Raw genomic sequence first — 12,231 nt, 5'->3', positions numbered from 1 at the left:
CCCATGTCGACCCCCACGACCGGTGAGGTGGTTGCAACCCTGAATTTTATGGACACCTTGCCTGTCACTGCATCACAGATCCGTGAGTGGACCCAGACGGAGCCAATCCTGTCAAAGGTTCGGCACATTGTCCTGTATGGTGGGCAGCATAGACAGCTCCCAGGCGAGTTGCGGGCATTTTCCTCCAAGCTGTCAGAATTCAGCGTGGAAGACGGCATCCTCTTGTGGGGGACGCGTGTGATTGTCCCGGAAAAAGGCCAGGAGCTGATACTAACAGACTTGCACAATGGGCATCCAGGCGTGACCAAAATGAAAATGTTGGCCCGGAGTTATGTCTGGTGGCCAGGCCTCGACACCGACATTGAGAAGGTGGCCCAAAACTGCTCCATTTGCCAGGAGCATCAGAAGCTTCCGCCGGCCGCGCCCCTACATCACTGGGAATGGCCAGGGCGGCCTTGGGCACGCTTGCATGCAGATTTTGCAGGCCCTTTTCAAGGATCCATGTGCCTTCTATTAATTGACACCCAGTCTAAATGGCTAGAGGTGCATAAGATGCAGGGGACAACGTCCTGCGCAACAATTGAAAAAATGCGTTTGTCCTTTAGTACGCATGGCCTCCCCGAGGTGCTGGTCACGGATAACGGCACTCCATTCACGAGTGAGGAGTTTGCGAGGTTCACGAAGGTGAACGGCATACGCCATATCCGCACTGCCCCTTACCACCCGGCTTCAAATGGGTTGGCAGAGCGCGCAGTGCAGACATTCAAAAGAGGCCTAAAGAAGCAGTCTTACAGATCAATGGACACGAGACTGGCTCGCTTTTTGTTTACGTATAGGACCACCCCCCATGCGGTGACTGGGGTAGCTCCCGCAGAACTCCTAATGGGCCGGAGACTTCGCACCCGCCTTAGTATGGTTTTCCCGGACATTGGCGCAAAAGTACGCCGCACACAAGAACGGCAGGGACATGGATTTTCTCGGCATCGGCCGATTCGGCAGTTTGCGCCCGGTGACCCAGTGTTCGTTCGGAATTTTGCTGGTGGTGCCCAGTGGGTTCCTGGCGTAATCTTTCGCCAAACGGGCCCTATATCTTACCAGGTGCAAGCCCAGGGTCGTCTCCAGCGCAAACATGTAGACCACGTTCGGTCCAGAAGACTATCCCCTCAAAAGATTCCCCACCCCCGGAGCTCATTTCTACAGCCACAGAGACAAGGGAAGGTAGTCCTCACAATCTTCCACTGGTGCCTCACTCGAAGCCTGCGCAGGTCGTTACAGAACCGAATGGAGATAGAGACGCTGACATGACAGAGGCAGCAGACTCTGACTCTTAGATGGAGAGACAGGACGCATCAGAGGGGGAATCCTCAGGTCCACGGGCCGTGGATGTACAACCGTTGCGCCGTTCATCACGGAAGCGCCGGTCTCCGTCTCGTTACACGCCGCCTGATCCAGCGCCGCGTGCAAATGGTGTCCGGCCTGCGGCAAAACGAGTCCGACTCCCTCCTTCGCCAGGGTCTTCGGTGGATTCCTTGGACTTTGGGTGGGAGGGATGTTATAACCTGCCTGCTTACCATTTGCTGGGGACTAATGACAATCCCACAATCCTGTGGGAGTATGAGCTTCCCCTATGAGGGGGGCGGAGAAACAATTAGTAAACTCCATGTATAAATAAAGCTGGCCAGTTTGGAAGCAGCTGCTCCTTCCTCAGGTGAATGAAGAGGTCTGTTCCAGAAACATATATATAGACAAATTCAAAGATGCCAAACAATGCTTGGAATGCGACCATTAGCAGGTGATTAAATCTTTACCATAATCCCTCATGGTAGACTAGTACAAAAGGTGAAGTCACACGGGATCAGGGGTGAGCTGGCAAGGTGGATACAGAACTGGCTAGGTCATAGAAGGCAGAGAGTAGCAATGGAAGGATGCTTTTCTAATTGGAGGGCTGTGACCAGTGGTGTTCCACAGGGATCAGTGCTGGGACCTTTGCTCTTTGTAGTATATATAAATGATTTGGAGGAAAATGTAACTGGTCTGATTAGTAAGTTTGCAGACGACACAAAGGTTGGTGGAATTGCGGATAGCGATGAGGACTGTCAGAGGATACAACAGGATTTAGATTGTTTGGAGACTTGGGCGGAGAGATGGCAGATGGAGTTTAATCCGGACAAATGTGAGGTAATGCATTTTGGAAGGTCTAATGCAGGTAGGGAATATGCAGTGAATGGTAGAACCCTCAAGAGTATTGAAAGTCAAAGAGATCTAGGAGTACAGGTCACAGGTCATTGAAAGGGGCAACACAGGTGGAGAAGGTAGTTAAGAAGGCATACGGCATGCTTGCCTTCATTGAGTATAAGAATTGGCAAGTCATGTTGCAGCTGTATAGAACCTTAGGCCACACTTGGAGTATAGTGTTCAATTCTGGTCGCCACACTACCTTCTGGAGGCTTTAGAGAGGGTTTACCAGAATGTTGCCTGGTATGGAGGGCATTAGCTATGAGGAGCGGTTGAATAAACTCGGTTTGTTCTCACTGGAACGAAAGGAGGTTGAGGGGAGACCTGATAGAGGTATACAAAATTATGAGGGGCATAGACAGAGTGGATAGTCAGAGGCTTTTCCCCAGGGTAGAGGGGTCAATTACTAGGGGGCATAGGTTTAAGGTGAGAGGGGCAAGCTTAGAGTAGATGTACGAGGCAAATTTTTTACGCAGAGGGTAGTGGGTGCCTGGAACTCGCTACCGGAGGAGGTGGGGGAAGCAGGGACGATAGTGACATTTAAGGGGCATCTTGACAAATCCATGAAAATGATGGGAAAAGAGGGATACGGACCCAGGAAGTGTAGAAGATTGTAGTTTAGTCGGGCACGGGCTTGGAGGGCCGAAGGGCCTGTTCCTGTGCTGTACATTTCTTTGTTCTTTGTTGAATGTTCCCGTCCAGTCGGGGAACACTTCAGCACTCAAGGGCATTCAGCCTCTGATCTCCGGGTAAGCGTTCTCCAAGGCGGCCTTCAGGACGCGCGACAACGCAGAATCGCCGAGCAGAAACTTATAGCCAAGTTCCGCACGCATGAGTGCGGCCTCAACCGGGACCTGGGATTCATGTCGCATTACATTCATCCCCCACCATCTGGCCTGCGAAATCCTACCAACTGTCCTGGCTTGACATAATTCACACCTCTTTAACCTGGGGTTACCCCATCTCTGGATCTGTAAAGATTTAATCACCTGCTAATGGTCGCATTCCAAGCATTGTTTGGCATCTTTGAATTTGTCTATATATGTGTTTCTGGAACAGACCTCTTCATTCACCTGAGGAAGGAGCAACGCTCCGAAAGCTAGTGACATTGAAACAAACCTGTTGGACTTTAACCTGGTGTTGTAAGACTTCGTAATATATATATATATATATATATATGTTATTGTAAATAAATGTTATTACTTTGTATCCTTAAAACTCGTGCTGATTCTTCGTGGCCCTTACAAAAAACATACAGTGCAGAAGGAAGCCATTTAGCCCATCGAGTCTGCACCAACCCACTTTTGCCCTCACTTCCACCCTATTCCCTTTCCCCTCCTAACCTTTTTGGTCACTAAGGGCAATTTATCATGGCTAATCCATCTAACCTGCATGTCTTTGGACTGTGGGAAGAAACCGGAGCACCCGGAGGAAACCCACGAAAACACAGGGAGAACGTGCAGACTCCACACAGACAGTGACCCAGTGGGGAATCGAACCTGGGACCCTGGCGCTGTGAAGCCACCATGCATATATTTTTTTACTGTTTTAATAAAAAGATATGGCCAATCCACCTAGCCTGCACATCTTTTGGGTTGTGGGGGCGAAACCCACGCAAGCACAGGGAGAATGTACAAACTCCACATGGATAGTGACCCAACGCCGGAATCGAACCTGGGACCTCGGCGCTGTGAGGCAGCAGGGCTAACCCACTGTGCTGGTCATTACCTTGAGCAGCATTTACTCAGAGAAAAAACTTGCCAAATTTGCACCTTCAAACCCAATACCCAGTTTAGTCTCTGTATTCATCGGCACACAAGTGAATATCCAGTAAATTCTCACCACCTGCATACAAAGAAATGTACAGCACAGGAACAGGCCCTTCGGCCCTCCAAGCCCGTGCCGACCATGCTGCCTGACTAAACTACAATCTTCTACACTTCCTGGATCCGCATCCCTCTACTCCCGTCATATTCATGTCTTTGTCAAGATGCCCCTTAAATGTCACTATCGTCCCTGCTTCCACCACCTCCTCCGGTAGTGAGTTCCAGGCACCCACTACCCTCTGTAAAAAAAACTTGCCTTGTACATCTACTCTAAACCTTGCCCCTCGCACCTTAAACCTATGCCAATATTCCACACAATTTAAAACCACCCACAAAACAATGTAGTACTTTGCAGCTTATTAGAATATCTTTGGGGAAAAAATTGAACTTTCTTGTAGGTCATTGTGCATTAGGCTTTGCCTAATTGAATGTTTCTGTGATAATCAGTGTTTTAGCTATTGAGGTTTTCTAAAACACCTGCCTTAATTGGAAGTTGTGTTTTACCATGTCTACTTTTGTTTGTGTAGTTCCAACCTGTGTTGGAGGCTAGACCAAGATAAAATAACGCTACCCTAACCAGATTTTCACAGATTGATCTTCATTGCTGCTGACTTGGGGGATCTCTGCTGGATCTCTACAGTGAGTAGCCCTAAACTTCGGTTCCTACAGTGGTCCCTGCCAGGCTAGAGGAGAACTGGATCAGCTGTCAATCACCAAATATTGCAAGTGACTGACAACATTGGCCAGATTCTCATATGTTGATCATGTTGGAATTTGTGAGATACCAGAGGGATCATGTGATGACGATTCGAGGCTCAGCTTCTGAAAGGGCGAGACTAATGTGGTCGGAGATTACGCAGCGAAATTAATACATGTTGAGGTCATTTTATATATTTTTCTAGGTACGGAGTAAGGAAACGAAACACCTTAGAAAAGAATGTTTATCATTGGTGAGGCAAAGCATTCAGGGAAACAAGAATTTGGTGGAAGATCGTATCATCAAAGAGAATCCAATTCCTCCAGATTCTCTGACTGTAGTGTATAGAGCAGCAGCTAATCATGTCTGGGGACAGAATAATAATGAGAGCCTGGACCCAATGCCAACATCACCATCAATGCATCCATCCAGCAAGAGGACCCTGTCCAATCCACTGCCTGTCAGCAATCAGGCAACAAAAGGTCAGTGAGCTTCATAACCCAAGAACTTCCTTGTCAGGCACAAAGAGAGACCATATCATCCTCAGCATTGCTGATCAGAGAGCGTGTTTGCCACTGGCGGGGGAAGTGGGCACCACATGTTTTGCAAGAATATTTTAATGCTGTAATGTTTGAATGATTGTAATTGTAAACTAATCATCTTAATATTGAAACCCTTTGTCAGGAAAGCGTCCAAAGAAAGGGATGGCGACTGCAAAGCAACGACTGGGAAAGATTCTGAAGCTGAACAGGAGTGGTCGCCTCTTCCTTTAGAATGACAGACCAGCAATGTACCAAAGTGGATCCTGGTCTGACTGCACATATGGCCATCCTTTGGATGGATTCTGCCTGACAAGCAATTGCACAGATGAGCACTGTTGAAGCACAGATGAGCAATAATAGTGGAGCTGGACTTGTGGAGAGAAATGACTGGAAGTATGAAACATTGACAAATGTTCTGGATTTGCGGACAGTTTTTAGAAAGTAGTATTCTGACTTTACTGAATCTTCTGTTATATAATTTATTTCTCACATATTATTTGATGCATTTTAATTTGACAGCTTTGAAAGGTTTTTTTTTAAGAGATAACTATTTATTGATGAATTTGTCTGATTAACTCCAACTAAATAACAAGTTAAATATAAAATATGGAACCATTTTTCCAGCTGACATTCCTTTTTAATTATTTCACTGAAGAGCTCAATGTGATGGGCTTTTTTTTGTCTGAAATCTACACACTTCAACTTTTTCCATTTGAACAGTTTGCTGTTGTGGGTAGCTGACTTAAAGAATTTGCTGATTTCAAAATTGAATGAATTAATATCAGCATCACCATGGTTTATCAGTCCCTTCAAATGAGGATGATGTTTACCAGGCTTCATGTGTGCCCTCACCGCTCGAACCAATCCTGCACAGGGGTCTTTGGGCAAAAAAGGATAAGGGTTTCACTGCACAGTTCTGCTCTTTCTCTTGCTTTCATCATTGCCCGATGATCAATTTCGGAATGTGCTATGCCTTGACAGACCCAGTGCAAGTTCTTCCCACTCAGCAATGTAAAAATGTCTCCTTTTCTATGAGGCCTTCAGAATATGCTTAAAACATTTTCTCTGACAACCTTGAGGTCAGGTGTCTTATTTGAATTGTGAAATGAGAATCTGATTATTTAGCTTGCCAATAGCATTCAGACCAGCAGAACTGGTTTAGTTCTATCGTCACGGAGGAAGATGCAAATAACTTGCCAGAAATGCGAGGGAACCAAGGGTCTATTGAGAAGGAGGAATTGAAGGAAATTAGGATTGCTAAAAAAAATAGTGCTGGAGAAATTAATGGGCCTGATAATCTACATGCCAGGGTAGTAAAGGAGGTGGCCATGAAGAAAGTAGATGTGTTGGTTGTCATCTTCCAAATTTCTGTAGATCCTGGAACAGTCACGGCAGATTGAAGCGTGGCAAATGTAATCCCATTTTTTTAAAAAGGAGGGAGGGAGAAAACGGGGAATAACAGACCGGTTAGACCAAGAACAAAGAGCACAGTACAGCACAGAAACAGACCTTTCAGCCCTCCAAACCTGTGCCGATCATGATGCCTGTCTGCATTTCCGGGATCCATATCTCTCTGTTCTCATCCTATTCATATATTTGTCAAGATGCTTCTTAAACGTCGCGATCATGCCTGCTTCCACCACCTCCCCCAGCAGCGAATTCCAGGCACACCCCACCCTCTGTAAAAAAATAAATAAATAAATAAATAAATAAAATTTAATTTTTAAATAAAGAAAAAGAAAAAATTGCCTTTCACATCTCCTTCCATCTGAAACCTATGTCCCCTAGTAATTGACTTTTCCACTCTGGGGAAAAAGGGTTCTGAATATGCACTCTGTTCATACCATTTATAATGTTGTAAACTTCTATTAGATCGCCCCTCAACCTCCGTCGTTCCAGTCTGAGTTAGAATAAATGGTCTTTTTCAAAGTGCCAGGCAGTGACTAGTGGAGTCCGATAGGGACCAGAGCTTGGTGCCGGCTATTCACAATACACAGCAATGATTTGGATGGGGGAGCAAAGGGCGGAATCTTCCTCCTCGCAACGCCGCAAACGCAAAGCGAATCAGGCGACTCGTACGTCAGGCTAGTAGCAATAACAAAGCATGTGCCCCGTGGTGGAAAAGCAGAGCTCACCTCAAACAAAGGATACAAGCACCATGGCACTCTCCCTGGCACACTGCCCCTCTCAGGATAGAAGCCTCACCAGTGACACTCAGCTAGTCCACTCGAGAGAACCAAGCCCTGCCTGCCTACTGCGCCCCTGCTCCCATCCATTCTGCCCTGGTAAGGTTGTCACACGTGTGTGCCACACCCAGGATCCACATCACACTGTAGTTGAGCTCCAAGCAGATGCCCACTTCCTTCGCTCACCCCAATCTGTAGGACCAGCCTACACACAAGCCTCTGCCCACCCAATCAGAGTAGACCCCACTGGGGAGACAGAACAGGTGCTGCAGAGCCTATCGCTGACACAGGTTTCAGCAGCCTATTGAAAGGGATGGGTGGCATGTTAACAAGGTGGTTAGCACTGTTGCTTCACGGCGCCAGGTGTCCAGGATCGACACCTGGACACTTAGGTCACTGCGGAGTCTGCACGTTCTCCCCGTGTCTGCGTGGGTTTCCTCCGGGTGCTCTGGTTTCCTCCCACAAATCCAGAAAGAACACTACAGCACAGGAACAGACCCTTTGCCCTCCAAGCCTGTGCTGACCCTGGTACCTGCCTAAACTAAAACCGTCTGCACTTACGGAGTCCGTAGCCTTCCATTCCCACCCTATTCATATATTTGTCTGGATGTCCCTTAAATGCTGCTATCGTACCTGCTCCCAATTCCTCCCCAGACAGCACATTCTATACATTTACCACCCTCTGTGTAAAACACGTGCCTCGTACATCTGTTCTAAACTTTTCCCCACACACTTTAAACCTGTGTCCCCTAGTACTTAAACCTCCTGCCCTAGGAAAGAGCATCTGACTATCCACTCTGTCCATGCACTCATAATCTTATAAACCTCTAACAGGTCGCCTCAAAGGCGTTCCAGTGAAAACAGACTTGAGTTTATCTAACCTCTCCTCATAGCTAATGCCCTCCATACCAGGCAACATCCTAGTAAACTGCTTCAGTACCCACATCCTTTGGTAGTGTGGCGACCAGAATTGTACACAATATTCCAAATGTGGCCTAACTAAGGTCCTGTGCAGCTGCAGCATGACTTGCCAATTTTGATATTCAATGCACCGACCGATGAAGGCCAGCATGCCGTATGCCTTCTTGACCACCTTATCCACATGCATTGCTACTTTCAGTGATCAGTGAACATGCACACCCAGATCTCTCTGCCTGTCAGTACTCACAAGAGTTCTATCATTTATTAACAAAGAACAAAGAAAAGTACAGCCCTCCAACCCTGCGCCGACCATGCTGCCCGTCTAAACTAAAATCTTCTACACTTCCGGTGTCCATATCCCTCTATTCCCATCCTATTCATGTATTTTTCAAGATGCCCCTTAAACATCACTATCATCCCTGCTTCCATCACCTCCTCCGGCAGCGAGTTCCAGGCACCCACTACGCTCTGTGTAAAAAAAAATTGCCTCGTACATCGCTAAACCTTGCCCCTCGCAACTTAAACCTATGCCCCCTAGTAATTGACCCCTCTACCCTGGGAAAAACTCTCTGACTATCCACTCTGTCTATGCTGTAGCCACCTAAAATGGCTGATTCCCGATTAATTTGGCTAAAACCCGATATAAAATGGCTAACCGAAACCGAAATGGCTAACAGGACACAAACGGACAGCTGCAGACAGAATAGCGTATTCGGCTCTGGGGAAGTCGGCCCAGATCGATACCTGCGACCATTAGCAGCACATCAACACAGACATCTGCAGTTTCATCGGCTATCCCCGGGAACAATTGCAACATATTAGCAATTGAATGCCGGGCCAGACCTCTCGGCGCCAGCAGTGGCCGAAACAAAGGTGAACGACCACCCGCCGCTCAAGGAATCGCCCCATTATTGGAGCATATCGAACCCAGTGATTGGGAACAAGTCCAATCACTTGGGACTCAGGGTCAAGGACCGCCCTGAGAGGTGGGAAGCCCCTGGGCCCTATAAATTGAGGGGCCAAGTTCAGATCTCGCTCTCCCTTCTTCTGCTCGCAACCTTCGCAAGGACATCGACCAGAAACTGTAAGTTTGACTCCAGCGATCGCTACCCGAGAGACTCCTAGCTATCAACCCGTATCAGTCTTTTGAATCCCGCAGGCCAGACCCAATTCGATAAACCATTCGTTTCCCTGAGCTGGTGGGCCATCCCCAAAAGTTAAGTATTGGCTAGTAGTGGTAGGTAGTGATATAGAAAGTAGGATTATTGTGTAAGTATTTATTGCTGTACATAATAAATGACCGTTGATTTCAATCTTACTAAGCGGTGTGCTGTCTTATTAATCATAACTCGAGCTTGAACCACGTGGTGGTATCAGAAAGATACCTGGTGACTCGTGAGCAAAGGTGACATAATCAGAGCTAATAAAATTAAGGCTAATAAGAGCAACATAATTGGCGACTCCGCCGGGACCCGATATAGAAGTGGAAAACCACTCCAGGAGAACCCCAGAAATTTGAATAGAATCCAATTGGAAACAAAAACAAAAAAAACCACACGTGTTCAAGCGGTGCTGGTTAATAATTCACAATTCGGAAGTGTGTGTATGCATGCGTAACTAACAGGATTATAAGGTAAAACTGATAGATTTTGTTGCGTCAAAACTGTCGGAAGTCGGTATTTTCGGAAATTAGCGCAAGCCGTACCCGCATCTACAACACCACCTTAGCCCCCTGTTCCAAATTCGAACTAAGCAAGCAGATAAGAGAGATGGCCATGCAGGCAATGCAATGCCTCATGAACCCCGAAGAATTTGCGGTCGCACCGATCAGCAGCATTAAAGTGGGACAGTGTCCCATTTGGGAAGTGGAAATGGGAAATTTCTACAGGGCAAAGGATGGCCCGTGTGGAGCGGTTTCTGTAATAATGACAACTCGTCCCAGGAGTATAGGGCATACTTGGTGGGAGAACATGAGTGAAATTCATAAGAGCTTAGCAAAAGCGTGCAGGCCGATGGCAATCGTGTCCTGTATGGCACAATTGCGAGGCACAGAGGAGGTCGTCAGGACACTCCGGAAAGAAATAGAAGGCACACATCGTATGAGTAAAATCGATGTATGCGAGATGGAGAAAGAGAACCTGGAATTGAAAAGGCAGTTAGAAGCCAAGGACGAAGAGGTGGCTGACGCCAAACAGGGTCACCAGTCTTGTCTGGCGCATTTAAGCAGTTTTCAATCCCAGTATGAGAAGGCTTATCAGGACACGCAGCGTGCAGTCCTGGTTAAGAAAGAGACAGAGAAGCAGGTGGAGATGCTACAGAAGCAATGTAGTGATCTCAAGCAGCCTTGAGAGCGCTCCACGCTGCAACCACGGAACAAAGGCAGAGTACCATAGACCACGCGAAGTGCCGAAAGCAAATTGCAGACCTGCAATCAATGCTTTCTGTCCAAAAAGGATTCCAAGAAACCTTTGGGGTTAGAACAGGAAGACGGCCCTGATTGGGAAGAATTTCAGGAGACAGCGCAGAGATATGTTCAGGGAACATGTGTGCAGGGAAAGCCCCAAAGGAGGAAAGCACCCCCACCCACCACACAGCAGGTAGTTCAGGCTCCCATGAACCCTGTAACAACCCACCGCACAGCCACAGCAGACGAGGCGGAAGTCCTATATTCCACCCCCCTCACAGTGACCCAATTACGGCACGTGTGTGCTAAAATCACACCGTTCCTCCCCGCTTCAGACCCACACCATTTCTTTGCCACCGTCAAACACCAGGCAACCTTGTACGGCCTGGGTGAGAAAGAGCAGGTAAAGCTCATGGTCCTCAGCTTAGACCCATCGGTTGCAGCAGCCCTTCCCGACCCACAGAACTTAGGAGGAGGCACCCTTGCAGAAATGCATACCGCGATCCTGAATGCGATCGGGTATAACCGGGCGACCCCCTAGATGGCCTAAATAAGTGCAGACAGAAAAGGTCGGAACACCCCACAGCGTTTGCAGGACGTTTAATTTGCCGATTGGTTTCAGAACGGCTTGCATCAAAATTAACTATTTTTTGCCAGACATTCATTGTGGCAAGAAAGTGATTTTCTCGGCGAGTTAAGCATTTTGAGTAATTTGCCGATTGGTTTCAGAACGGCTTGCATCATAATTAACTATTTTTTGCCAGACATTCATTTTGGAGAGAAGGCGATTTTCTCGGCGAGTTTAGCATTTTGAGTAATTTCCCCGTTGGTCACAGAACGTCTTGCATCAAAATGAACTATTTTTTGCGAAACATTCCTTGTGGAAAAAAAGTGACTTTCCCAGCGAGTTAAGCATTTTGAGTAATATGCCGGTTGGTTTCAGAACGGCTTTCATCAAAATTAACTATTTTTTGCCAGACATTCATTGTGGAAAAAAACTGATTTTCTCGGCGAATTAAGCATTTTAGTAATTTGCCGATTGCTTTCAGAACGGCTTGCATTGAAATTTACTATTTTTTGCCAGACATTCATTGTGGGGAAAAAAGTGATTTTCTCGGCTAGTTAAGCATTTTGAGTAATTTGCCGGTTGGTTTCAGAACGGCTTGCATCAAAATTAACTATTTTTTGCCAAACATTCAATTGGGAAAAAAATGATTTTCTCGGCGAGTTAAGCATTTTGAGTAATTTGCCGATTGGTTTCAGAACGGCTTGCATTGAAATTTACTATTTTTTGCCAAACATTCAATTGGGAAAAAAATGATTTTCTCGGCGAGTTAAGCATTTTGAGTAATTTGCCGATTGGTTTCAGAACTTCTTGCATCAAAATTAACTATTTTTTACCAGACATTCATTGTGGAAA

At 46.8% G+C, this 12,231-nt stretch overlaps 1 protein-coding gene across 4 annotated transcripts in view; it reads left to right on the top strand.

The window, feature by feature from the left end:
- LOC140396088 (lysine-specific demethylase 7B-like) overlaps positions 1–6,372 on the top strand; it is a 450,094-nt gene extending 443,722 nt beyond the window's left edge. For 3 of the 4 annotated variants that reach the window (XM_072484188.1, XM_072484187.1, XM_072484191.1), the window contains 2 exons: positions 4,964–5,240; positions 5,443–6,372. In XM_072484188.1, coding sequence (XP_072340289.1) covers positions 4,964–5,240; positions 5,443–5,531 — 366 coding nt within the window. In that variant the 3' untranslated portion in view covers positions 5,532–6,372. The remainder of the gene's footprint in view (positions 1–4,963; positions 5,241–5,442) is intronic. The other variant, XM_072484189.1, reaches the window with a different exon arrangement.
- Positions 6,373–12,231: the final 5,859 nt, after the last annotated feature.

Source organism: Scyliorhinus torazame, chromosome 19, assembly GCF_047496885.1.
Source record: "Scyliorhinus torazame isolate Kashiwa2021f chromosome 19, sScyTor2.1, whole genome shotgun sequence".
Taxonomy (NCBI): domain Eukaryota; kingdom Metazoa; phylum Chordata; class Chondrichthyes; order Carcharhiniformes; family Scyliorhinidae; genus Scyliorhinus; species Scyliorhinus torazame.
Note: the sequence above shows the minus strand (reverse complement) of the source record. Positions and strands in the feature narration are given on the sequence as shown.